Below are 27,740 nucleotides of genomic sequence, written 5' to 3' on the forward strand. Positions count from 1 at the left end.
GGGTGAGTGCCCAGAAAAGACAAAGCTATCAGCTCCTCTGAAGGAAACATCCTCCCTCTCCTCCCAGAACGGGACCCAGTCCTACTTGCTGGTATTTTTAGACAGGAGAAATCTGAAGCGTGAGCGTTATCAGTGCGGAGGTCTGAGAACTGGGATGGAGCGGGTCAGCCTTCCCCCAGGGTGCTGCTGCTACAGGGCTCAAAACCCCCTCATCTCGAGCTCTATTTATAAATAGCCAAGAGGGCTGGCGAGGGCCGGCTCTGCAGCTCCTGGCGCCCGCACAACGCTCGTTCCTGTTCAATGGGTGACTTACAGAGTGGAGAAGAGGGAAAGGGCCAGGGTTTTAATTTCCCAAGGCAGAAAGAGAGGAATGCATGTGTAGTTCCCCCTTTTAGTTAATAATCAATGAGTGAATGAGTGTTTTCAAAGGTTTTCTCTCCTTTGCCAGTCTACAGAGGATGTGAGTAGTTAGAGCTCACAGCTCCAAGCCTGGTTTTGTTTGAACTGAAGCAGCTCTGGAGATCCCCTTGAGTGTCTGCCAAAAACCAGTGGTCACACTGAGGCTGTTCTTTATGGACCTTTCTGCTTTGTGTCCATCCTTCTCCATCTCTCCTCTCCTACCCGTAGCCCATCAGCACTGGCTGTGCCCAGTGCAACCTCCAGCTGACAGAGCAGAGATGAACATTTGGTACAAGGGGAAATGGAGAGAGGGAAATATCACCTGTGCTTCAGCCTGAAATGTTAAGCAGAGGAGAGCTCTGTGTATGGGAGAGCTGCCCTGGCTTAATTTGCTTGTTCAGATGGACCAAACTTCTGTGTGAGCATGTTTAGTGTTTATCATGGACCTTTTCCTGGCTGACTTCAGACCAAACGAAATATGGCAAGAAAATACAAGCAACTACATACGACTTGACATGTGTTTGGAGTGGTGCTGTCGTGTAGACCAGCACAAGAAAAACCCTTAGAGAAGAACTGATCACATCAGAAATATTTTAGCAATCTCAGAAAAAGAAACACCTTTTATTCCCGTGGGGAGCTGCTGTTTCTCTCGGAGAGCAACAGCTTGCGGTAAGAAAGGTCAGAAGCAGGGCAGTAACGTAACCGATGCTGTGGGAGCAAAGCTGGCGCAACCCAAGGCAGACCCAGCCTAGTTTTCCTCCCATCGCCAACGATGAGGGGACGATTCCCCTTTGGACAGTTTTCTGGAACTCAGTTTCCTTCGCAAGGAGGAAAATTTGTCTCCGAGAACTTTCCGTAGCCCGGTGTTGTCCCTAGCAAAGGGTAGGTCCTTCTTCATAGCAGGCAGCTGTCCTGTAAACATCTCCCACTTAGCCAGGGCGTCTACTGTCTTGTCTACTTGAGCCAGTTCCTCCTCGGAGACGTTCCTCTCCAGGGCAGCGATACACGTCTCCAGCCACAGCTCATAATCTTTGATGGTATCCGTGGACTTGGTGGGCCCGGCGAGCGGGGGCTGGTTGTGCAGCTCGGCCAGCGAACACGAGCGCTCGTCCTGCTCCAGCTCCTGGCCGATGGAGAGGGCCTGGCTGCATGTGTCCGGCGTCAGCGGCTCCGACAAGGAGGTCACGGCCTCCGAGTCGTTCTCGCAGCACATGCCGGAGTCCGAGCTGAATGGCAGGACGTCCTCGGAGGCGGACAGGTCTGCCGACTCCTGCCTTGGCCATGTGGACAACACAGTCTGCGTCCAAGCGTAGAGCTTCTGTGGTGAGAGGGGGAAAGCTTTGTGTTAGAGAATGAGATAAAGCAGGTACATGTTTCCCAGTGTTTGTCAGGCAAACCTATTCATCTTGAGTGGCTCAGCTTTGGGTGTCGTGGTCCTCTCTGCCAGAGATGGGTTCAGACTGTGGTTACCCTACAAAACTGGGGCTTTCTCTTGCCTCATTTTCTTGAAGTCAGCATCTGTGGCAGAGCTGCCCCAGCCCTATGTGGGCTGTTTCTGCCTTATTATTGAAGACAGTAGGAGAAAAATGGCACAAATTCACTCCTCGCTGTGTGAATACGATCTCTGCGAGAGCCAGACCAGTGCTTCTCTAGAGGAAGCTGTGTCGGTATAAAACTTCTGAGACGGTGGTGAAGAATCTTGTTTCATGGTGTCATTAACTCCTGTGGTAACGTGCATTTTATTCCTAAGAATAGCTCTTCCCCTCTCGAGCTGAAACGCACAAGTGGGAAGGCCCAGCTCAAGGAAAGAATTAATGAAAGGAAAATGTCTGAGACCATTTCCTTTTTAAATATTAAAAGCTACAATGGGGCATATAATGAGTTGCTTCTGGCACATTTATTCCTTGTGCTTTGGGAATGAATCGCAGTAGTCCAGCTGTTGCTGGACAAAAGGTGATCTCCTTGTCCGCCTTGTTGGCCCGTGTGTGGGTTTTGTGTATTTTTCATCTTTTTCACACCTTTGTGGCCTCTCCCCTCACCTTTGCAGCTCCCGGGTGATCCCTTTGCAAAGCCCCGCTATTTCTTTGGGAAAAACAGAGGCGATGGAGTATTAACCTGTGTTAATACTGTGCTGGGTCCATATGTGCTCAGCTCAGGGCGAGCTGTGCTGGTTGAGAAACAGGGAGGAGATTTCCAGCCCTGCAGAGCCCCCTTCTCCCCCTTCCCTCCTCTATTGCTCTCTCTTCAGGCAAGTGACAGAAAGGATAAAGAGCTCAAATTGAGTGGGTGGGAGAAATCAGCCCTGTTTCCCATTTCAGTCTGCGCATGAAGCCTCGGGGAAGAATTTAATACAAGAATAAAATGGACTCTTTCAGCTAAGTTAATGCACCCTGCCCCCTCCCTCTGGAGCAAGAAAAAATGTAAAGGGACAACTTTTCTCCTGCCCCATCCCACCTCCGATAGCCCTTCCCTCCCCCTGGGTTTAAAAAACAAAGGCGGCACCAGAAGCTGCTATAGGAGCCAGAGTAAGAAAGGGGACAGCAAAGCTGTCAAAGCCTTTCAAATGAAAGGTGCAACCATGATTCTATAATGTCTCTTAAAATTCCCAAGAGTAGTGAACCTGGGAAGGAATCCCAACAGTCACCATAATTCCCAAGAGGAAAAGCTGCTGACGTCAGGGTGTTCAAAGAGTGTATCTGGATTATTTAAGGCTAAAGGAGGGGATGATTGACTTGAGATTCCTACCAAAAGCCCAAAATCTTTCCTGTCTCTCACCCTCTGGGTGGTTTATTGATTCAAATTTGAGGAAGGGTTTGTAGGGCTGCAGCCCCTTTTTGTGTTCTTATATTTAACTGGGAAGGGACAACCTCTTCCCAGGTCTAGCCCACCTGCGGGCAGGAGCGTTTGACGTGGATGCCCAACCCAAGGAAGCCGCTAAGAATGAAACCTGTTGTCTGGCACCTCCAGGGGCTCCAGGTTTGATGCTGGTGGCCATGCAGCACCCCCGTGCCCCAGAGCAGGTATTAACATTGACACCACGGTGAGGGTGTACTAACCCGACCTTGGAGAGCAGCTTGAGCACTGTTTTCTTCTGCAGCGTGACCATTGCAAACTAACCTCGGTGCTACGTGCGGAACAGCCCGGGGTGCTGCAGCAGCAGCAGGTGGAAGCTTTGGTTGTGGCAGGGAAACACCATGACAATTGATTTGCTTTCGGTTTTTAAGTTGAGTCACGCTAAAGTAAGTAGCTGTCACGGAAAAAATGGAGCGTGTTTCTGAGCGTGGCCCAGATGAGTCAATTGAGGGGCTCTTCCTCCTGCACAAGGACTGGTTTCCTGTCCCACTTGCTCTTCTGCCCGTAACCGTGTCTCAGTCACAGACCTCAGCATTACCTGCTCCTGTGGGAACAGCTTTGTGTCTGGCATTTCCTGTGTTTATTATGAGCGTCTGGGGCTGTGATGTGGCAGGTGGGGATGCGTGTGAGTTTTCCGAAGGGAAACGTGACTGCAGACTTGCACTTGGCCCGCCACGGCCTCTCGAAACACGTTTAGCAAGTCGTTTTGCTTTCTGATCTGATATTGTCTCCAAATGCTTTGCGCTCTCTTCTGTCAGTTTCCTTAACTATTTAATTCATGTCTGGCATTTGTATCTCCTCTCTCCATGCTATAGCGAAGCCTCTTGCACAGATTATCACACCTCTCTCATGCTTGTACTAGATCTCGCTGAGCTTTTCCTTGTCAAGGAAGCAGATGTGACATTTGGCAAGTGTAGCTTTTCTTTGGGTCTGTGTTTGCTGCCGCCAGGGATGCTGAGACAACTGCCATATTTACTGCAGGTGTAAAGGAAAAAAAAGGTTTCTAGAAAAGCTTAATGTGGATGGCAATTGTCTCCTAGAAAGCAATAGCTGAATGCTGATGGGTCAAGTGCTGAATAAACCAGAGTGTATTCCTCTGGGCAATTTAGGAACCTCTCACACTAAAGTAGGGACTAGTGATGGGTCCAACACAACCCCAGACACAGACAAGCAGCAAAACTGTATGAGCGTGATTTTCCCCCACGTGCTTTGCTGTGCTTCCGTGTGTGCCATTCCAAGCTGAATGAAACTAGAGGCGTCCCCCTTCTCATTCTGCATGTGTCTTGCTACAAATACAACCCACAGATTTTAAAATAGGCAGCTGTGGAAAATCCTGTCTCTGAACACAATGTGTGTTAAACAGGAATTATAACCAGGGAGAAGCCAGGGTGCTGAGTGAAAATGGTGAAATTATTTATATCCCACCAGCCTTTCAGCTACTGAATCCTGCTTTTTAGACAGCAGAGGTAGAAAACCCTTTCTAGACCTAAGGGTGTCTCAGCACTATTCCCGATGTCTAAATGTGATGTTAGCAGTTCTATGGGTGGGAGAGAAGAGGCAAAAGATGGGTCTGGGACCTTCCACTTATTAGGGAGTAATAATCTGGGATTCTTTCACATATCTTTAAATAGAGGAACTGCAGCAAAGCACCTGCCTAATATTTTCTCTCTGTTACCAGCAGCCCCAGAGAGGCAGAAAACCACGGTGGCACATAATAAAGGGATAGATGTGGGAATCACTGCACTCTCACTGCTGCTGGGACTCGAATTCTGCCTGCACTCCCCACCTCAATTTTGGGGGTAGCCAAATGCAGTTGGACTGCACTGTGCCTTGTTGTGAACATCCGAAAGCCCTAGAGCTTGTGCAAAGCACTACACCATCACAGACCGTGTGTACAGCCCCAACCTTATTTAAGTGTAAATATTCTCTTGTAGCACTTTGCACTGAGACCGTCTGCATTTAACACGCCGCTGCGGCACATTTAGCTCCGTGGTTTGTGGGGAGCCGCTCTCCTGCCCGCTCTGTCCCCTTTGCCGGTGGGTCTGTCTCTCACCCGGTAGCGTTCCACGAGTTTGAAGCCCACGACGTGCTGCAGCTTCCGCAGGCAGATGGGACACGGCTCCAGGGGCCGCAGGAGCGCTTCGTCCAGGCTCAGCGCGCCCTGCATGATGCACTGCAGCCAGCGGCAGGTCCCCAGCCCCATCAGGTGGCAGATCTCATGGCAGGTCACCTTGCAGGAAAGCAAATATCACAAAAGCACACGGTCACTCCTGCTTCTGCTGCCCCTTCCTCCTCTGCTGTTCCATTCTCTCCGACAGTTTAACCAGCTCATAACCTCCTGCCTGGGTTTTTCTGAGATGACAACGTGGCTACCCTCTTCCCAGGTACCCCAACATCCATGTGTGGGTGGTGGAGGACATGGGGACACCCTGCAGAGAGCACGTTCAGAGCTGGAGGGCAGTGCTGCTGTCACTCTCTCCCCCAAGGACAGCTTTATGTGTTAAGGAGAAAACCAGTCCCACAGGGATCTGAAAAGAGCAGCACACTCCATGTGCGAAATCTCTAAGAAGCTATTGGCAATAACAGATCTGGGTCCTTCCGCTGCAGACGCTCTAAACATTTGTGTCAAAGCAAAATTAAGCCAGAGTCAGCTGGACCAGCCTTGGGAACCGGCAACCACAGAGGGGCTGAGGATGGAGGATTTCTCCTCCTCCCACCACTACCTAACGTAATTTGAAGTTACTACATGAAGAGACCTCAAACTAGACAATCCTGAGCAAATAGGAGGGCGGGCAGACAGAAATGGCTCCGCGTGGGCCAGCTGTGGGAAGAACGCTAGAAGCAGAGCTGGGATGAGGGGAGATGGTGGGATGAGGGATGACAGCACTTGTGAATCAGATGTGTTGGACGTGGATGGGGTTTAAGGGCATCTGCATATAAATATGTGTGAAAACTCGTCTGAGGTACTTCTTTCATCCATCCATGTGAGTGGGTCTGGCAAGCGGTTCTCTCCCCTTATGGATACCGATGTCTGAGGAATGCACAGTCATGCCTTCCCAGCTGCGCTTTAGTTAACACCCAGCTTCGCTGGATATTCTGATTAATCTCTCAATACTATGTCAGCTAATAGATCGTACACCCCATGATTTGCCTGACAAGCAAAACACTGGGATGTCTCAAGCATGAAGCTGGGAGCTGGGCAGGATTTTTGTCTCAGTGTTGCTGCGTGACGTAAGGCAAATCTGTATTATCACTATACAGCTGATACTATAGTTTGCTCCAGTAGTAAGGGGAGAAAAAGGTTTGTATGTGGTGTACCAAAACATAAGCTCTTTAGGACTATGTGTGTGTGGACTTAGCTGTGATTGCCTGTGTCTTCTGGAAGCACAGATTGCCTGTTTCACTGGGCTAACAGATGGATTCTGTCCAGCCCTGGAATATTTAACCCTCCGGGGCAAGAAATACTCATCCTACCTTACAGCACTGGACCATTTCTTGGGCGCTGAACGGCAATGTCCTGTCTCTGCTTTCTTTGCTGACTTCGCGTAACGGCTCCTTCTGCGTGACTGGATTGAAGCTGCTGCAGCCAGCCTGAGGGAAATCCCCGGAAAATCTGGCAAAGCTGCAGACTCCCACTTCTGTAAAGAAAAGCGCATACAAGTTAAGCATCCGCTCTCTTATGACCGTCTCTCAGCTTAGGCAGCATGAAAAGAGAGCTGCTGTAGCACAGTTCAGTTAAGAACACAGGGTGTGATGAGATGCACTTCCCAAAAGGTGTGTAGCACCTCAGTTACCGTTGTCTGGGTCAAGAGCCCTGACTCCCCTAATTTTAAATTGGGAAAACCTAGTTCCTCTTATCAGGGAGTGAATAAAATGTCAAGGATGAGATGTGGCTATTCCAGCCTCCGAGGGGAGTCTTTTTGGTGCAGTGCTGTCTTATTCGCACGCTGCGCTAGGAGATCATGGGACACCAATCCCACCTTGTCCTGGCAGGAATTTGCTGAATGTGAAGCTCCAGGTCTCACATGGGTAAAGGTCCAGCAGGGTGAGCCCAAGGACACACAGGGCATCCATGGGCTTGTTGTTCTTCAGGAAATTCAGGATCCCATCTGGACAAATACAAGGGAGATGTTCGTTAAAATGGAGCATCCCTGGAAGGCATGCAAGGGACAGAATTTCTGCTGCTCATGTGTAGGAGGATATAATCCAAGGCACAGACAGGCAGAGCTGCCGGATTCAGCCCCGCGGGTGGAGAACCATCCCCTCAAATTGGAGTGTGAGCAGAGCTGACTTTTGAAGTGGTGCTGAGCACAGAGTTAAAACGAAGCAAAGGGAAGAGTTGCAGGTAAATTCAGTACTAACCCATGGAAATAAGCACTTGGAAGCAGAAGACTTTCCCTACAGGTATTTCAGGCCTGGGCTGGAGCAGCCGCGTCGCTGCAGCGCTGGGTCTGTGCTGAGCATGTGCTGTCCGCGGTACCTGCAAACAGCTTGTTCCAGAGGGATGTTTGTGCAGGGCGAGCCTGGCAGGTGACAAACCCATTTCCCTGTGGAGCTGTGTGACACTTGAACCCAAATTTCCTATTATGAAAGGCCACACCTGCACCACCCAGGCCACTGATTTACTTTGGCTCTGGACAAGAGATGGGACCAAATCTACAGTGCCTTCCCGCAGAGCCGGTCCCATCACTTTGCAAAGCTGGACTTAAATGTAATAGCACCAAAAAAATACAAACAGCAGAGGAAAATATGATGAAAGTTGCTTTGTTTTTCATTCCTGTTTCCAGCCCCAAAGTTCTGGGTTTTCCATGGGAACAGGATTTCTCTCTTTTCACTCCCTTCCTTGTCCCCTCCCTGCTCAGGCAATGAAGGGCTATTTCAGGCTTTTCCCAGGGGAGGGCTGGTGCTCATGTCCCAAACTGATGTCTCTACAGGGTCCCTGCTCCCAGGTCCTCACCTGCGTGAAGCTGCACCCTGTCCGAGTCCCGGCTGTGGCGGTAGCAGCAGTGAATGGAGGAGATGGGGATGGAGGGAAGGCACTTCACACGGAGACCCAGGAAGAAAGACTCGACGCAGCTCTGGAGGGAATCCAGCAGCGAGAGCCCGGCAGGCCCTTCAGTTAGGTCTAAGAAGAAAAGCTCTATTATCAGTTCCTTAAAGCCAGGATGAACCACAGGGTCTGAAGGGGTTTTGTGGGGCTGGCCGCAGTGGCTGGGGAAGAGGAAGGCTGATTCATTCTGAAGTTAATTGCTTACTCTGGGATGTGGCGGGCATCTCTAGATGGTTATACAGATACGGAGGAGAAGAGGGGGCTCTTTCTGAGAGGTGGCTCGAGGAATTAGCACACGCTCTCATTAGCAGAAGAGATGTGCTAGGAAGGTTGTCTCCTAAAGTTGTGCAGAAAGATTAATGTGGGAACAGGTGGCTGCTTTTAATGGACCGTGAGGGGTTGAGTTCCAGAGATGCTGTTTTATCCAGCATTGTTTTACATATAGATACATATGTATGCATACATATATTCTTAGCAAGTCTCACCCAGGGGCAAACATGGCATGTACAGGGGAGATCTGCTGATGGTTGTCATCATGGCTGGTGGCTCCAGACTGTCAGAGCCTTCAGTATTACAGACTCATTTTTGCTACAGCAATTGCATTTTGCAGGTTAGTCCTTAGAAGAAGATAGTAGTAGTGTTCAGCACCACCCATCTCCCTCCCGTATCTTTCCAGGCGGCTCAGTGAAGATGCCCACATTACCTATAGGTTGCAGGTAAATGTGCTTTCGATAGAAGTTCTGCTTCCTCCTCAGCATGGCGTGATAGAACGTCTCAAAGTCCTCGGGGGCATCGGGGTGGCTGAGGAGCCAGTCGAAAGCCGTCCGGATGAGCAGCGTGCAGAAGAGTGTTCTCTGGGGGTTGTAGGCTTCGGAGAGGAACAGCTTCTCTGCCCTGGAGAAAGCCTTGGCATACAGCTCCTGCAGGGCTGGGTTGGTGGAGATCAGTGCGTCCTTCAGAGCTCGGGGCCCGAAGCTGAATTCCTGAGCGTGTTTGCACTGCAGCATCGCGGAGAACCCCACCGGCCGTGGCACCGCCTGCGGGAGGGGACACGGCCATCAGCATCGCCAGGGACCTGGAAACCTTCTCACGCTTTGCTCTCAGAGCAGTTTGCCCCAAGATCCCTGCTGTAAGGTTTGACTGGGAGCTTATAAACGCTGTGGTCAGCGCTGGCCAGGCCTCCTATGCATGTATGTGAGAGCAGCTGTTATAGGGTGCTCCACATCTGAGCATATGTCAGTGGTTCACGGACAATGTACCAGTAGATGGTGCTCAAGAATGCTAGCCCTATTATTGCTATCAGATATCTGGATTAAATCAGTTTGATTTTTTGTTTGTCTGTTTGGGTGCTCCATCCCAAAGTCCCAGTAACACGGGAAATACCGCTGTGTGTTGTGCAACTGCCTGCCCTGGCCCTCACATGCTGTCAAAGGGTGGTGTTCCTTTTTGCTTGGGCTAAACCCCACTCCTTGAGCCTCTCAACTGCATAGGTCCATGGCAGGATAGAAAAGGTAGATCTTTATTTATCCACCAGAAGCCTAAACTTCTGACTTACCGGACACCTGTTTGCTGTTGACAACCTCCTCTAACAGCTTTAAAACCTCACTTTTAGGTGTTGACCTGTGGCATCGACCGGCTCCCCGTGCTGTTGTCAGGCTGCAAGACGTGGGAAGGTTTGCCCAACCTGATCCACAGGTGGGACGTGCTGTGCGAGACCTGTGTTTGCTGGTGCTGCCTCTCTAGCAAGACACATACGGGCCCGTTGCCATCACGCCACTTCATTAATAACTTCGTGTCACACCATGTTATCACCAAGAATACTGGGAATGATGTAAAGTCATAAACAAAGAGCAAATAAAATAAAGGAAGTCTGAGCATCTCAGAAATATCCTCTCCAGCGTCCTTCCTAAGGCCACTGCTTTCCAAAGCTGCAGCAGTCGGGCACCTGTTTCCCATTGCAGTTTATGTACCTATGGAGGTTCCAGTAAAGGTCTTGGCAAAAGGGAAGAAAAAGAGGAAACAAAGTATAACCCCTATGGCTACGCTATGTCTGGATTTTTCCAAAGACCTTCATTTTTTGTAAGGAGAATACGCCAAGCAGAACTAGAGTATTTTGGAGCATTACTCTGGGCAAAGCCACCTGCCGCAGGTAAGTTATCCACCTGTATACAACAGAATGAAAAATACACAGGTATATACACACAAAAGCACAGGGCTTCTAGGAAGTAGTATCTTCTATTAGGCAAGTTAATACTAAATTAAAAGAAACCAGATGTTTTCTGGGTGGATAAGCAAATGTACCAGCTGCTGACCATCGCCACTACACAGAAAAAAAAGAGGTGTAATATTTTTGGGAGGAACCGGTTAGGTCTATATGTTAAGTAGGTCTGCAGCCTAGCTCTGTCAGGTGAGTGACATTCAGTGGACCTTGAGGACAGCAATACACCAAGAAAATTAAATGTTTTAAAAATAATATCAACAAGAGCCAAAGTTATGCAGAGAAGGCTCAGGTAGTTTGCACCGTAAGAAAAAGGTGGCAGCCCATTAAAATGAACAAGGAATTTCTTTACATCTAACCCTTGGGAACACGTGTATGTATAAGCAGTCCTTAAAAAAGACTCGTTTTGTATGATCTTTGTTGGCGCTAAGGGGATATAGCCTGGGAGAGGGAGGGAGTAAGCGGTGTTCTTTTATTTTTGCAAGCTTTGTATTTCGCTGGCATTAAAGGCCGATGGCAGACAGCACGGTGCGATCTGAAGTGGTACAGGGGCCCTAATCCACTCAAAGTTTAGAAATCAAATCCACGATGCTTTCTCAGCCACCTCTTCTTATTGCCCAAAAGATGCCCAGATTGCTGCTGCTGGTTTTTATAGGTAGCAACAAGCGTTCCTGTGAGATTGTTCTGTGCTTTGTCACCCAAATATCTGACTTGCTTCCAGATTTGGGAGGACAAAGTGAAAGTCTGACCCCACCACGGTCATCAGGAGTTTTGTCTTGGGCTAACAAGAACATTTGCCTTTGTCCAGTGCCAATATCTCACTTGTTCTGCCCAGACTTTAAATACGAGCATCATTTTTCCAGTCATATGCAGAACTTACACTTGGACACTATTAGCAATGTTAAAATTGCTGAGGATGTGACCGCTTGTTGCTCCCAGGAACATCAAGGACGGACTTTGCGCTTGGTCCAGGTTGAGAATGATCTGGTCCTAGAATGTTTTTGAGAAGCAGGAGCCGCTTTCATTAGTGCTTCCTGGCAATAAATGGAGTGCGGCTCTGCAGGAGGAGGAGCTGGTTACCAAATGAATGGATTTTTCTTTTCCTAATGGGAAGCAGCAAAGAGTGGATGTATGCAACAGCAGATACAATGAGTGCACAGTCTTTTAGTGTGTGTTCCCCCAGGCTCTCTCATGGAATATAGTGTGTACCCCAAGCTACGGGATATACATTGTTTCCCAAGGCTTCGTAAAAGGGGACATTCACCCAGCTCCAGACATTCCCAGCTGTGACCATGGGTGTTTTGTGGTACCCACCATGCCCAAGGATGTCCATAATTATGCTTTAGTGGTTTGAAAGCTCAAGCACAGGAATTCACTTGCAATGCAGAGTCTGGAGCAACGTGTGTCTCCTCCTGGAGACTCTGGTTTTGCTTCCAGCAGAATAGCAGCAACCCATTACGCTCTCCAAATTCAACATAATTGCTTCTCTTTACCAAGCGCTTCTAAAATACTTCACTGGAGAGAATTAAAGCTTCAGAAAATGTTTATGGACAACTTTAGCAGTTTAAAAAACTGAATGTTTTACAACATTGACTATTGTAGATGTTATCTGTCCTTGGTCTAATATATGAATATAGCGTTTCATTCACTGAAGTAGTGCAAAATGGCATTGCAATTTTTAGTTCTTGTGTCGAGGGTGCCTCCTGTAACTCCTGATGCAGTCCTCCAGTAGGGAATGGCACTTTAGCTTGGATATTTTTTTTCCCATCAGTTTTTAAGATGCCAAGGTGGTGATGCAGAAGTGGAAGCACTGATGCATCCAAATGCCCTTCAGGTCTATAGGAAGGAGACATCATATCTTTAAAAAGCAGCTAATTTGGCCTCTTGTTTACTGACAAGCCATAGTGCTTGACTAGCAAGTCCCAAGGAGGAGAAAGTAGAACAACTCTATTTAAAAAGCCGGTAACTTATAGTTGCGCTCGAGGAAATGCTTTAAGCAAAATATTAATTTAAAGCTCTGCTACAAGTGGAGACACTCAGCACATCCCCTGGTGTGCCATTCTCTACTACCAGTAGAGAAAAGCATCCTATTCCCAACCTGAATTTTGTCATCTTACGGCTACTTGGTATTTTTTCCAAAACAAGGAGCACATGTATTGGATCACAGGAAGGAGCGATGCCCATGTGTGCAGCAGGAAACAATGAGCCTGTGCCCTCCTGGCACCCACAGGGCAGGGAAGGAGCCAGCCCATGCTGGGAACCCCGATCCAGTTTATGGAGACCTCCCCTCTTTTCTCCTATTTATTTACTTCATATTATTCATCAGCACACCCATGCAGGGCCCTGGAGACACACATAACCCAAGGGTTTTGGCACGTGGCTCCTTGTCTGCTTTTGGGAACAGCCTTTTCCAAAGGTGACATTGTAGGAATCTGGTTGTGGTCCTTCTGCTTGTGGGCCATATGTCTGGCTTTCGGTAACATATAGAGATCTCAGATTAGATTTGGGAATATTACACAAATCTTTTTACTACAGAATTTGACGGAGTTTTTCACAGTGAGTGTTTTCACAAGAAATGCCCCCAAAATCTAGTGTCAGCACGTGACAATCAGTATACTCCTTTCTTACAGTAACCTGTAAACATGCTTTATATGCAATTCAGGTTACTCATAAATTATTCTCTTTGCAAATCAGGCACCTATAAATTATGCTCTGTAATTGAAGATTACCTATGAATTATTCTTTTTGAAAGTCACAGAGATGGCATTTATTCTTTATTATATTGACATTGCTTCCTTGGATGGATATGCCTGGGGCTGAGAGTAACAGTGTAATTCTCAAAAGCCAAGGCAATATCACAGGGTGTGAGTTCGTTCAGGATATTCTGACAAGATAGAAATTGTCTTGTGGGCAGAAAATCGGTGTGTACAGGTCTAGAGAAGAGCACGCAGTACATAATAGATTTGTTTGGTGTTTTATGGAACTTGCCCCTAACATTTTACACATTGCATTTATACATATTTTTGTTTTTGTTTCTAAGCTGGTTATTCTGAAGTTGTGTATTTTATAAATCAGCTTGTAATTTCTAACGCTGACTCCCTCACACATGCTGCAGATGCACAGAAGGAGATTCATTCTGCTCCCTTCCCCTCTCAGCTCTTTTGTAGTATTTAGAGAGAGGCTCACTTAACCGGGCTCTTCGGATGTCAGAGGGACATTACCAGAGTCTCTTAAAACTGATTAATTGCCTAAATTAGGTGCTGTACTGTAAACAAGCAGTGATAGCGCGGAAAATTCATAGCCAGTCAACAGAAATGAAAAGCCCAGAGCAAACATAACAAGCATTAACTAATTATCAACACATGCCCTAGCTGCTTAATAGCTCTTTTCCTGAGATGTGCAGTTGGTGTTTGCTACTGCTGCTCTAGGATCAGCCTGAAAGCCATTTTCTCAATTTATTTGTTGACAGGTATAGAAAGAGACTTTTCTTGGCTGAGAAGCTGGACTGTCAATGGGTAAAAAAGTCCAGCGTGATGGGACAGAGAGGGGACACCGGAGTGTGAGAGCATTTAACTCTGGTCCAAACACAGTTCTTGCTAGTCCAGCTCCTTCCTCGGGGATCTCAACCCATCCCCGTGCACAGAGCCGGGCTTTGCGAGCTCAATAAGCTCAGCTGCTGGGGTCAGACCCAATCTGTTTTGCCAGGTTCAGGCCTGAAATGGGGCAGCTCCCAGGGCTAAGGGGGGAATTTCAAGATGCTCAGCACTTATGAGAATTGATCTTCTCTGCTCATGGATACAATAGACTCTGTACCTGATGGTCCCCAAACATGTACCCACATGAAACTGCAGCATCTTCTGTTCACTTTGCATTAAATGGCAGCAAAACACTGAGTCAGACCTGTGTGTGTTCCAGATCGTAAAGTTAGATAAAACCTTCTGGCCTAATGCCAGATCCCAATTACATTTATGTGTAATGTCTCTAGAATACATTTGTGACACAGAAACTGATGCTTTGTGTGGTCTTTCTGGAAATGAGTCATTCCTGGTGCTGTGGAAACCTTCAGGGATTCATATGTGCTTTTACTGGGAGGAGAATCTACCTGTCATATCGGATCTGTGATCGATATGTTACTGCTGCAAGGCTCAGTCCTGGAAGTTTATCCTCACATGAATCTTCCTCATTAATTTACTTGGACAAGTCAGATGGACAACTCATATGCAGAAAGGTTTGCAGGATTAAAGACTAGATTTATAAATGTCATTAAATACCTAAGATGGAGACAGATGCTTCCATCTGTCCTTATTGAAGTATTCTTGTTTAAGTGTTCTAAATTTTTGAGAACACCTGCAGATCCGCTTTTGCCTTGATTTTGTTTTACGATAAAGCCTGCTTTCTTCAATGCGCTTTTCTTCATATGAATATGTATTAAGGACATACATTATCTCTAGTTTCAGTCTTCTGTCCTAAGGATTTTATTTGTTTTATTCTCATGCATATTGACACTGATTTTTTGGTGCCTGCTATTTGAGGCTCTCTAAGTGCCTTCTCATGAGCTTCTCTGTGCAACCCTCCAGAAAGTATGTGGACAGTATATCCCTCTCACTCTGCTCCCACTCATCACCCATTTATTCATCATTTTCAATTCTCTGGTCATTCTAGTCTGCGTTCTTCTTCCTGTGCCCTAACATGAAACAACCTCTACAATCCACTGCCTGTTTGCTCTGTATCTGCTAACCAAAGACCCAAAAGCACCCAAAAGCAGAGAGCAACACCCATCAGTGCTGTACAACAACCCTAACACTGCGGAGATACCCGAGCTCCAATAATTCACAGCTCCAGACACTTTGCTCTTCATCATACTTGTCTAGACAGACTAAATGGTTTCTGCAAGACAACCCCAGTGTTCGCCAGGAAAGAGGCTGCATTTTCCACACAGATGAACGCCCAAACAGGTATGGCTATGGGTAGATAGTCCCTTGAGCACAGGCATTATAAAAGTGGTTCATCATGCAGTATAAATGCACTGTAATGCTGTGCCTCCTCCCAAGAAATCAAGTGCTTTTTAAGTGGTGCCGCCGGGTAGGGGATGTTTATGTGCATTTTACAGCAAAGGAGAAGGAGGGGGCACAATGACACATCCCAAATCCAAGGTTTCTTAGTGGCCAGCTCTACTCCAGCTGCCAGCCCAGAGGTTTGCTGGGTAAGGGACATGTTCTGGAAACGCTGCAGAAGCAGGTCCCGCTCCTGGGACATCTGATCCCCCGGCCCTGCTGGTTTGGCAGCGGGGCAGTTGAGGCTGATCCTTGGGATGGGGATCGCACGGGTGGGTTGGTGGGGAAGGACCAAGTCCCCCAGCACCCTGGGACGCTCGGATGCCCCGAGCTCAGCCCCCGGCACCCCAAGCCCCCGGGAGGATGCACCAAGGACGGTCCCGGCACTCCAGGAGAGTGCCCGGAGCTGGACCCCCAGCGCCCCGAGGGATGATGCCCCAGCCCCCGGCGGGGGACGCCCCAAGCAGGACCCCCCATCACCCCGGCGCGGGAGGGGAGATGCCCCAAGCACAGCCCGCTGCATCCCGGCGGAGGGGATGCCCTTAGCAGGATCCTCCATCACCGGGGAAGGATGCGCCGAGCGCGGCCACCAGCACACGGGGAGCGATGCCCATCAACCGGGGACGTGCCCCGAAACCTGTGAGACCCACCCCCGCACCCCGGGACCAGCCGGACCCCGCTCCGGCCGCGCCGGGCTGTACCGTCCCCGCCACGATGGCGACCCCGCGCTCCCCCCGTGCCCACCCGAGCTGCCCGGGAGGGCAGGACTCACCGCCCGCCGGGCCGGGGTTGCAGAGGCCGGGGAGGTGCGGTAGGGCCGGGGCACCCGGCTCGGGGCTGGCGAGGCGGAGCGGAGCCCGGCAGCGGCGGCGGCGGCAGGAGGAGCAGGAGGAGGAGAAGGAAGAGAAAAGGGGGAGCAAAGGGGGAGCTCGGCCCCTCCGCCGAGAGCCCGCGGGATTCGCCGAGCCGCCCGGAGCCGCCTCCCGCCGCTGCGCGGGGCAACCGCCGGGGGCGCCCTCGGGGCGGGGCTGCCGGGGGGGCAGGTCCCGGTGCGGGGGGGCGGGTTTGCAGCACAAGGCGGGGGACAGCGGCACCTCGCTTGGCGGGGCTCCCCATGCAGAGTGGGGAGGGGGGAGGTTACTGGGGTGCTCTGGAGGCAGAAGGATGAGCCTGGGACGGGCGCGGGGTGAAGGTGTCCCCGGGTGCCCACAGGCTGGTGGCAGCGGCAGGTCCCTCCCGGCTCGCTGGAGCCTGGGAGAGAGGAGCGAGAGCAAAGTCAGAGCTGATTTTGGGAAACATGTTCCCAAAAAAGAGCCTGGGGCTGAGCAACATGACAGCGCTACAAGGACTGAAAGCCCTTTAATCTCTGCTCTTAATAAGAAATGGATGAAAGAGTGGGTGTCTGGAGACCAGAGCAGTAGTTATGTGGTTATGCTGGCAACTGATGCCATCTCCTCCATGGGAACTCTGTTTGCATTTATTTGCCTTGATTTGCCTCGCTCAGTACGTCGCCCACATGACCTGGATGCATTTCTGCATCCCAGGGTGCCCTTTAATTTGGGAATATTATCTGTTCTTCTTTAACAGGAAGGTTCATTATGTTAGGGGAGTAGATCTCCATTCCCATTTCTTCATGGCTTCATTTATTCTGGCTTTCATGTTTTGATCCCTCCAGTGCTTTGATCCCTCATTTCTGCCATCCCTAGATGGAAGGAAAAAGTAATACCCTGGCTGGGACCCAGGCATGTCCCTATGTAACATAAGTTGAATTTAGGGGAAAAATAAAAGTGTTACAGCTGTAGTGGTCCTGGCTGCCCAAATGCCCCATCTGCACACCAAGGGCCTTGCAAGGGCCAGCAGAAATGCCCCACCAGAGCCAAGGTGGCCACAGAAGTGGACAAATGACCATGTGCCATCCTGAGGGGTTGGCAAGTGCCAGAGCAAGACCAGCACTGTGTGCTGCAGCCTGCTGGCCCTGGGACTGCATTGCTCTTAAGACACCGACAGCATCACCAGTGAAAAATTGCCCTAATTTGCTGCTATCATAATCAGGCCAAGAAACCAAGCGGCAGCTTCCCCTGGCAGCGACAGCTGCTCGTGAAGCCTCTTTGTGGGAAACCTGCCTGAGATTCAAAGAGCGGGGAGGGTGGGAGGGAGTCCTGAAGCCTTGCAATAGCATCACCTTCCCCTTTGGCTGCTACCCCAGACACAGGACATGCCCTCTGTGCTGTTTTAACTGGTTGCTGCTCGTAATTAGAGTTTATTTGTATTAATTAACTGAAATCACCTATTTGTGAGTTGCTTGTAGTGCACCATCAACGTATTTAGAACAATACAGGCCCCAAAGAACCAGGTCCTGCTCCAAGGAAGCCATGAGCTGAACCACACAAAAACACTGTCATGATACAGAGTGCTCTGAGAAACCTATTGCATTTAAACGTAATAATTAATACTTGGCTTAGCTGTCAGACCGCTGACTGATCAGTGCAGGTAAATGGTACTGGTGGTGTTGTTGAATGTTCATAAAGATGCATTTATCCTGGGCAGACACGGGAGGAGCTGGGCAGTCTGTGCCCCGGAGAGCTTACAGGGGTGGAGATGGAGAGCAGGAACAGAGCGAGTGTTGGGAAACAGCCACACGTTCACTCTGTGACTTCTTAGGAGGCGAGTGGTTTTATTAAGAGAAGATTGGTACAATGGGAAAGGGAAAAGAGAGGAGGAGGTGGTCAAAAATCAGAGGAGAAGACAGCCGGGAGTTAGAGAGGGCAGACGTGCAGTGAAATCGGAGGGATGGAGATTTGAGGCTGGGGAGGGAATGGAAGAGCGCCGGGATGGTTGTGTTCAGCATTAGCTCAGCTGTGATTAAAGCTGATCACAGTAGAGATGTGATGCTCACCACAAGTGGCCTTTATCTGCAGTGAGCAGCAGCAATCGTTATTCTGCTTCTAAACTCAATTGTTTATGCCTAGTTGCGTTTCCTAGAGAGGGCACGATCCATTGCCTCCACGTAGAAGGATGTAAATACAGAGGCACGTGCCTTGGGTAGGTAAGTGTAGGAAACTTCATGGAGCAGCACATACTCAGGGGAATACGGAATGAAAAAAATGACCAAACCAATGCCTACAACTTAAGCATCTGTAGTTGCTGAGCTGAAGAAAATTGTATAGGGATACATAAATAGCTGCACAAGGAGAAAAGGCAGGTACCCAAGAGCTGTTAAAGCCAGAGAGAAGAGACATGACCCAAATCCACAGCTGCAAGCTGAAGCCAGACAAATTGAAATGAGAAATTAGGTGTTAATTTTTTAAGAATGAAGTTGATTAGCTGCTGGAACAAATTACTGGGGAAAGTGAAACTCTTTCCATGTGGTAGTGTTTTTCCAATCAAGATAAGATGCCTTTCTACAATATGGGCTTCAGCCAAGCACTTGTTCCCGGGTTCAACAGAGCAACGATGGGATGAAATGTAGTGGCCTCCCATCTATGTGAAGTGGTGACCTCACGGTCCCACCTGGCTTTTAGGAAGTGAATTGAAGACTCTTGGTGCATATTTCTAAATCCCTCCTGGAGAGCTGTGATGGTGCTGCACTGGGTTGTCCCCTTCTGAAAAGCAGCTGGGCAAAGGCAGCCAGGAGATCGCCCAGACCCAGCCTGCCTGATGGGTTTTTGTGCCCTGTCCTGCCAGCTGAGCTGGGTGTGGGTGTGTACGTGACTGGTGGTGCGAACCTTTGTCAAGTCCTTCTGTGTTATCACCCCTGGTTGCCATGAGGCTGCTGGATGCCCAGCTGGAGGTCGGTGACCCCCAGGCAGCATCAGTTGGCTGTCCCAAGTTGATGAAGAGCGAGCTCTGTGGTGGCGATTGGGACGTTTTTGTTTGTGCCACTGACTTGCAGTGTGACTGGGGCAAATAATTTCCTTTCTGGCTTCGGGTTTCTTTTCCAGCCTTGCTTGCACTTCCAGTGTGACCCAGCGATTCTGCTGGGGCTGTCTCCTGGTGGGATTGCACTCTGAATATCTGTGCAGTTACTTTTCAGAAAGCATACTGCTTGCTGCAGGTGTGGATTATTCTCTTGTTATTGAGTTCTGGCTATTCAAAAGTCAGAGTGTTAATTCTGCATCTTTCTAATCTTGAGGCAGTTTTGAAGGGGCTGGGATGCCTCTTAATTTCAGTCTGTGCTGTCATCACAAAGTGTAAATACACATAAGCTTAAAGTTTGTTTATTGGTATCATTCTAGAGAAAGCAGTGTGGGTTCAGCTGTTGTTTTCTCTGCTGGTCAACCCCAAAGCTCTGACCTACAATAGGGCAGCACTGCAGAACTACCAGCAACTACTCTGCTGTTGGTCTTAATGCAATTGCAGCCACAGCTGGGCAAGGAGCAATCCCACCTTTGGACTGTGCAGCTCACAAGGAGGAGAATGAAGGAATACACACACAAAAATAACCTAGTCTCATGTTGCTGTTTCTACAAAAGAATGAGATGGCTGTGAAATTTGCTAGCAGGGAGGGGCACAAAAGCCAATATCTGCTACATATTAATGGTGATGGAAAGGAAGAGGTGAAACAAGACTGACTGGTTTATGGTGGAGACTGAGATGTACCTTCCTAAGAGTTACTGGTAGGATGTGGCATGGACTGCCCTTCCTGGGACAGGTTCACTTCCTTCGCAAACTGAAGATCTGGTCGTGTGTCTGATGGTAGACAGAGGGTCTGAAATAGAATTATTAAAGCAGATGTTCAACTTGAACAGGAGAGTCTGAGGGACCACATCCAACAAGGCCACAGGAGCTTTGTGCTCCCTCACTGAAATCCATTGATTTGTCTCTATGTACGCATCAGAGGGTGTGAAAGTGAGATTAAATTTTCCTTATCTCTTCCATTCACCCACGATACCCTTAAAAATACAGTGAATGGTGCAAAGACCCCACTGCTGCCCTGGGTGTTACCCAAGTGGCCCCACCTGTGTGCCAGAACATGCTCTGAGATGCTGTCTTGCAGCCCATCCATCAGCCTTCCCAAAACAGCCCCATGGATGACCCTTGTGGAGGTGTGTGCGTGTGGTACTTGGGTTTTCCTGTGATTCCCTTGAGAAATCCAAGCAAAACAGCTTGGACCAGCAGGTTCCCTCAGCAGGAGGTGGCAGAAGAGAAGAAAGCATCAGGCGCGTTCTGGTAGGTGATGGAGTGATGACATTGGTGTCCCCAAGGCGATGCTCGTCCTTGGTCTGGAAACACACCAGACCAGCAAACTTGTCCCTCTCTGCTGTGTCCTGGCACAGTCCCGGCTCTATTGGCAGCCTTGGGGAGGAACATTAATGAGCATTAATTTGTTAAGAAACAAACAAAAAGATCCCAGCTTCTCCTCGATTAGTGGGTGCAATCTGCTGTTACAAACTGATGCTGGAACAAAAGAGAGAGAAAAAGAGAACAGCTATGGAGTGAAGATGAAAACACTGGGCAGAAGTTCTGCGGGGGAGGGAAAGGAAACCATTTATTTGCAAATAAGTTAGTAGATCAAACTTCCCGGGCAGCTTCTAATACCATGGCTTTATTCAGAGTTTAGACTTCTTACTGGCGCTAGAGACCAAAGAGAAGAGGCTGTCGCCCAACAGATCTAGGCAATAGCTGGTCCAAGATTTATTTTGTCCTAAATTATGCCTATATGCAGAGTCATCTTCCCTTTTTACCACTGACACTGTGTCTGAAGTTTCTCTGTGGGAAGTCAGTGTGGAAGCTCCATGATTCATTCCCATGAGGAAATGTGATTTCAGGTCCCCATATGGCTGCAGAGGCAGAGGAGGGGGCAGAGATATGTTTTCACAGCAAGGAGAATGAGCTTCAGTGTACAGAGTTGGCCTGGCATAGAAGATCTGGGGATGGTACAGAGTGATTCTCAATTTTATTTTTATTTTCCTATTGAAAATTTTAATGGTTTCTACCTCCTGGCCATTGACTAAGATTTAGGAATTATGAGGGAAGCTGCTGCCTGAACAATCCACCCCAGGCTGTAAACTCAGTCTGGTACCTGGTCTGCACATTCTCTGGAGTTCAGCAGAGTCCATTTATTGAGGCCAACAGAAATAGCATCTGCTTCCTCATTTCAGAGGAGGTGTTAAGTAGGACATAGTTAAATTTGGGATTATTAGTAAAGGAAGAAAGGTAAAGCTGTTTTTGTGTGTGGTTTGGGCTTTTTTTTATGCTTTGGTTTGATAACAGAACTTTCTTTGGGCAGAGAACTGCAAAGAGCTGCCCTTTGCAGAGTGCCAGAGGATGAGGCATTTGTAGTAAGGAAACTTCTCTGATGCAGTAAATTATTGGGCAGAAGTGGATGTTTGGGAGTGTTTCAAGTTTCTATATGTGCAGCCCTCACTGGCACCCAGTCCTGCAGCATTTCAACCCAGGAAGTATCTTACTGATATCAGCAACTGGTAAAGAGCTGGGTCATGTTCTTGGTCTAGAGAAATCCAGGGATCACGGTGTGATAGGTCATGTGGGGGGTTCTTTTTGATGGCGTTTCCATTTTAAGTTTTATCAGAGTTTTCCCTGAGACAGGGACATATAGAGAATCAGCTTCACACGGGCAATAACCTAATTGGAGACAGCACCCTCTGTAGAAACACGTGCTCCATACAGAAGAATGGAAGTCTGGAATGAGAAGCAAAGCCCTGCAATGAGCTGTCTGCTTAACTAAAAAGCTTCAGGGAGATGAAATATGAGATAGACAAGAGAGATATTTGGAGGTGCTGAGAAAAAGAAGGACTTTCCAGTATTTTACTGCAGAGATGATGGGAGAATTTGCCAGGGGCCTGATTTGCTCCTTGCGCTGCCCTTCTCCAGGTGAATCACACTGTGCAGCCTGATGGACACCACCGCTGACCCAGAAACCTCCAAAGGCCGATACAGGTGCGAGCTCTAAACTGAGCTTAGGCATAAAGCAGTCACAGGGCTGCCGAGCTTTAAGCCAGACCTAATATCTGTGTCTCATTGGGCTGATGCACGGCTGAGATAACTTTTCCTTGTGGGTAGACTACAGCCCACTTTGCTCTGGGCTAGGTGGTGATCCGCTTGTGCCCAGTGATGCTACGAAGGTGGCTAAAAGCCAAGTGCTGTCATTGGAAACCAGCTGCGAATTAATAGGGGGTGTGTGATTAATGTGCTTTTTAAATGCATTCATGTCCTGTCACACTAGCTGTGGCTCTTGTGTCACATTCGGTGTTCTCAGAACCCTTATTAGCCTCACAGATCCCTTGATTATTGCTTTCTCTTTTATAATTAAGCTATAAAACTCAGCATGGTGCATCTTATGCAGTATTAATTCATGCCTGGCAAATTCTGCCCATGCCCTAGGATAAGGCTAAATGCTGGCAGCTGGATTGTTCTCTGCACAGTTGCTATTCTGATTTTTAATATGATTATAAAAATCACATTCTGTGTGCATATGGGCAACTTGGGGCTTGCCACTGCCACAAGCAGTAGTGACACATGGTCTGAATTCCTTGGGAGCGGGATTTTCCCCCAGCAGTGCTGTGAGATGAGGTTTCCTCCTGCCCCAGGTGCTCTCCAGGTTGGTGCTTTGATGCTGACACAGCCCAGTGTGCTCTCCACTCCCTGCTCACCCTTCTTGGGACCCGTCCATGAAAAAATGGGTCTTGCATATGAGTTGTTTTCACTCTTTTTTGTCCTGGCTTTTCTTCATAAGAGGTTTAAGCCAAATCCTGGGTTTCCTGTGAGGCCGCAGCTCCACTTTCTGTTGGCAGCAGCTGCAATGGCTGCTTGAATGGCTTTTCTCCCAGTTGGTCGCTCCTGCCCCCGGTACGACAGTTCAACAGTTTGTGTGGCCATGTGGTGAGCTGAGCAGGGAACAAAAATATCACAAACCACCTCTGTTTTGCTTTATTTTCCCTCTCCTGGGAATCAGTTGTAGGAGTCACTGTTCTGAATGAACTGGAGCTCAGCACTACTGGAAGGGAATGACCCAGCATCAGTGTCCCAGCCAGGTGACGGTTTGAAAGCAGGATTAACGAAGTCTTTGCTGGGCTGGGTGTTGGGTCACTTGCTGTCTGTGTCAGGTAAGTCCAAGCAGCTCCACAGCTGCATCCTCTGAGGCTGGAGCTGCAGCACAGATTGGGTGGTATGGGCTCCAGCAGCTCTGCCTACGTGGCTCCGGTCTCTAGATCTGGGGACAAAGTGCTGGGGTGCCAGCTACTGAAGAACAAGTGTGGCAGTGCACATCATCTACTCTGGACAGGATGGAAACAGCTTGGAAGTCATAGGAGCCAGGGCATGGGATGTCTCTGTGTCCAGCTTCATGGACTGCAGATGCTGTAATGCAACCTCAGTTCTGCTCAGCAGTGTGCGTGTTATCTATACGCATGTGCATGCCGCTCAGGTTATTGATTATTACTAATCAAGCTATTTCTGTGCAGACCTGAATGCTGATCATCTCTAAGCTTCTGTTTCAGAAAACAGTGCCAAAACCTACGTGCGAAATGTAAAGCCGTAGTGCAGAAACTCTTTGAGCTCAGACGTTTCCATGGAGATGAGTCTTTGATCTCGTTGTAATACATTAAGGGCGGAGAAGATGCTCCCAAACTAGGGAGATGGCAAGGCTGATCCCTACGGGGCAGAAGTCCTCAACAGGAATTAGGGAGACAGGAGGCCTCTCTTTTTTCCTCCGTGCTGCCATGTCTGTAGCGGCGGCGAGGCTGAGCTGTCTGCCCGCCAGCGCTGCGGCGTACGCGCAGGACGTGCCGTTCACCCAGCCAGCCGGCGTGCTACACCTTTGAGCTGGCTAATTTAATGCTGCTGAAAAGTCAGACCTTTGTCTGCGCAGCAATATTCACCCTGCGCTGCGGGGTTTAGAGAGCAGCAACACAGGGTTTTAATACCAGCATGATGCACGCTCGTTTTCTTGATTGTGGTGAAGCAATCTGAGGAATAAGAACAAATAGGAAAACGGCTGCATTTATGGATAAAATACAGAGGAAAAAACCCAAAACATATTTTACTCTGGCACAATGTGCAAAATAGAAGTGTTCAATATGCTGACGTAGAGACAGTGACCAAAGGCAACAGTCAAGTTGGCTTTATCCACGTGGATGAGCTTTGACTGCACCGGTGACTCATGTGTTGTTAGAGCTGTCGGCAGGATCAGGGCTGTTGCTCCTGGCACTGGAAACTGAGGCTTCTTTGGATAGAGCCAGAAGAGAATTCGTTAGGAGAGGGGATAACTGGCTTCAGTGTTTGCTGAGAACTGCTGCTTGGAGTCAATGGTCACACGCACTCTGGTAGGATGTTTCACACCAAGATGCACGGCACCGGGAGCTGAAGATGATCCCTCGTGTCCGAGTGCCTTGCAGCTCACGTATTTGTGTCCCGCCCGGCGTGCTGAGCTGTGCACGCCTGCTTGTGCGCTTCTCGCTCCGTTTAGCAGCCGGGTGGTGGCTTTTCCTGGTCACTTCTGATCTGCTCACAGCACGTTGACAGATCCTTTGTCTCAGCTGCCAACACAGCTTCAGACAGGTTTTTCTGCAGCGTATAAGAGTATGTAGGGTAGAGCAAGCTGTTGTACACAGCCTTGTGTAATACTATATTTTTTCCCCTTTTTAAAAAATGCATCTTCCTTTAATGCATTGAGCTTCCAGTTGGGCTAAATAGGGTCTCTACTTTAGGGATTTACAACACTCCATGCTGGCAAAATGGTGCTTAAGTATTGCAGCTTCTTCCCACCCCTGTTGCACTGGAGCAAGTGACCCCTTCATACCCTGCTGAACCCCAGATTCCTTAACAACTCAACCATCACTTTATGTAATTTTAAAGTTTCAGTTTAGATACTTTATTCATAAGGACATATGTTGTTTTCAGCTCTGAAAAAGTTGCCATCTTTTCCAGATACTGCAGAAACCGTCAGAGTTGAACAGAGCACACAGGTTTCCTTCAGAAGCTGACAGGTGGGTGTTGAGTCGTTTGTTGTTTTTTCAAATGACCCTCATTGAAAATACTGGCATGTAGCTCTCTGTTTTTCAGAAATGGACCATTTAGCCAAGAAAGCTGTGGTGGTGCCTTGTGTACAAGCTCACTGGAAAAAAAATGTTGAAAAAGCGTGCAATATTAAAGGTATTTTGAATCAAACTCACTTCCACTGGTTTCAGTGTAGGCTTCAGCCCATTTTTCATGGGGCTCTTTGTCAAAACCTAAAGCATAAAAGATTCTGACAGGTCAAAGTTAAGGTTACTAGATGGTAATGAAAACAGCACTTTTATCCTCAAGTATGCACAAGATGGGATCGCTGTGCAGCCACAGCTGTTTGTCTCACGGCTGTGACAAGCCTGTATGGATGCTGTCACCTAGCAACCGGTGCCATTTGTGTTTTAACTGCAGCTTTTTGTTCTTGGCATGTAATGAGAGTTGTAGTGGTGAGACCAGTCCCATGGAGGGTGTTTGTTTTTGTCAGCAATGAGCTCCAGGGTTCACCTGTGCCCCTGCCCAGCCTATATAAGGCCTAAATCAGAGGAATTGCATGTGTGATGGATAACACAGCTTAATGAGGGTTTATTTTCGAGCTGGCTTGGCTGGGCCAAGTCGCATTTCAAGAAGTACAGCCTGGGTTTGCCATCTGCTAGAGCAGGCTGTGCAGCTCCTTCGTGCTGGTCACAGCCCAGAAACTGGTTAAGAGGCCAAGGCTCCGAGTGTGGCTGAACCGTCACCTCCCTGTGCAGGGGATGCTGGGGACCAGCTGAGTCAAAGCCTTGATGCCCAACGCAGAGCAGCTCAAGCTCCCTGCTCACACATCACATATATCTAAGATAAAGCGACAGCCTTAGATATTTATGGCCCACTTTTTACTAAGTTGTGCAATTAGTATAATTACTCAAAGAATATTATTTGAATTTTAAATGTCCAGTGTATTAAAACAGAAAATTAACAGCCATTCTTTTGGCAGCTTTTATAAAGTCGTTACCAGTGTAGGGCTGAGCAAAAGATGCTTATTCTGTACTGTGCCTGAGTCTGAGCAGTTAAAGGATAAATTCTTTCTCCAGAACTTCGTTGAAATGTGTTACAAGCAAGTCTAGGAATTTCATAACTCTGTACAGATCAGGCAACAGAACTTACATTTTCCCTGTGCGGATGAAGAGCTGAAATGAGCTTTGTAATCTTCTTTTTTCATAGTGTCAGCCATTGGAGACATAAATTTTTCTAGTCTGTGATGTTCTGCGTTGATGCCACTTGTATTGCTGCTGCCTGCTACCCACAGCCTGTGTCAGAGCAAATGAGTTCTCACCCTCGGTGCCTCTTGCGCTGAACGAGGCCAATGTCTGTCTGTCTGTCTGGCCACAGCGTTTGCTGAAATCAGCTGTAGCATTTGTGGGGGTGTGAAAAACTCCCTCGGTGGTGCCTGCCTCCTGCAGGAACTGTACATTTGTGTCACTGGAGTCCTCAGGGTGTGACAGGAGCAAGCTGGGTGTGCAGAGGTTACGGAGGGACAGCTGTTGTCATGTTGTGAAGTGGTAAGCAGCAATAGCACTTGAAGTGAATGCTCAATATGCATGTGAGGGTAACAACTCTGCTTCTCAGGACTGGCTTTTTAAGAATTAAATCCTCTCCCTAGGGTCAGCACGACCACAGTTCCTTGGCAAGATGTACCACCACATGGTGTAAATCTGGTACAAAGCTGAGCGGCTGGGATCAGGACCTTGTGGAGGTACAAAAGCAGCTTTGGTAGGTAAGGAGCGGGTTGAAAATGAGTAATAAGTGGGGAGGGTTTGCATGAGTTCTTAACAGTGTGCAAAGAGGGGCATCCTAGAGGGTATCCCAGCATGATGGATGATTTACTTTAGTAGCTGTCGGTGCACATTTACAAATTTGGTAGCTAAATTTTCAGCTTGTAAATCTCGTTGCTATCATCTTCCGTAAAAAGAATCATGAGGGTTTTATGCTGCTTTCATCTCTCTTGAACTGTCTATTTCCTGGCATTTGTTCCTTGCACTGCTCAATGTTCATGACCCTTCATGTTTCTCCCAATTATCAGGTGCAGGATGTCAGTTCAAGAATCTGTGTTAATAAGACTCCACAGTAACTAGAGCGGCAGAGAAAACAAAGGCCATGTAGTGAGCTCAGAAGAGAGAGAAGTACAAAATCAGCCCTGAGTCACCTAATTGCTGGAGGTGGA

The 27,740-nt window shown here is 48.4% G+C and overlaps 1 protein-coding gene and 1 long non-coding RNA gene across 4 annotated transcripts; one reads left to right on the forward strand and one right to left on the reverse strand.

The window, feature by feature from the left end:
* Positions 1-988: 988 nt before the first annotated feature.
* AMZ1 (archaelysin family metallopeptidase 1) lies at positions 989-16,545 on the reverse strand. Of its 3 annotated transcripts, XM_065031454.1 has the most exons (8): positions 16,347-16,545; positions 11,401-12,356; positions 9,006-9,339; positions 8,210-8,377; positions 7,233-7,361; positions 6,727-6,890; positions 5,306-5,482; positions 989-1,717 (listed from the first exon to the last, which is right to left on the reverse strand). In XM_065031454.1, exons 3-8 carry the CDS (start codon positions 9,307-9,309, stop codon positions 1,148-1,150), a joined length of 1,512 nt encoding a protein of 503 aa, XP_064887526.1. In that variant the 5' UTR covers positions 9,310-9,339; positions 11,401-12,356; positions 16,347-16,545; the 3' UTR covers positions 989-1,147. The 3 variants fall into 3 exon arrangements, with proteins under 3 accessions (XP_064887526.1, XP_064887525.1, XP_064887527.1); XM_065031453.1 differs by lacking the exon at positions 11,401-12,356 and having other exon boundaries at positions 16,347-16,544; XM_065031455.1 differs by lacking the exons at positions 989-1,717; positions 11,401-12,356 and adding an exon at positions 3,605-4,227.
* Positions 16,546-25,441: 8,896 nt separating this feature from the next.
* On the forward strand, positions 25,442-27,295 carry LOC110360222 (uncharacterized). The gene is made up of 3 exons (XR_010466398.1): positions 25,442-25,521; positions 25,598-25,687; positions 27,180-27,295. It is a non-coding gene; the product is annotated as an uncharacterized LOC110360222 (long non-coding RNA).
* The last annotated feature ends 445 nt before the right edge of the window (positions 27,296-27,740 follow it).

Source organism: Columba livia, chromosome 15 (assembly GCF_036013475.1).
Source record: "Columba livia isolate bColLiv1 breed racing homer chromosome 15, bColLiv1.pat.W.v2, whole genome shotgun sequence".
NCBI lineage: Eukaryota > Metazoa > Chordata > Aves > Columbiformes > Columbidae > Columba > Columba livia.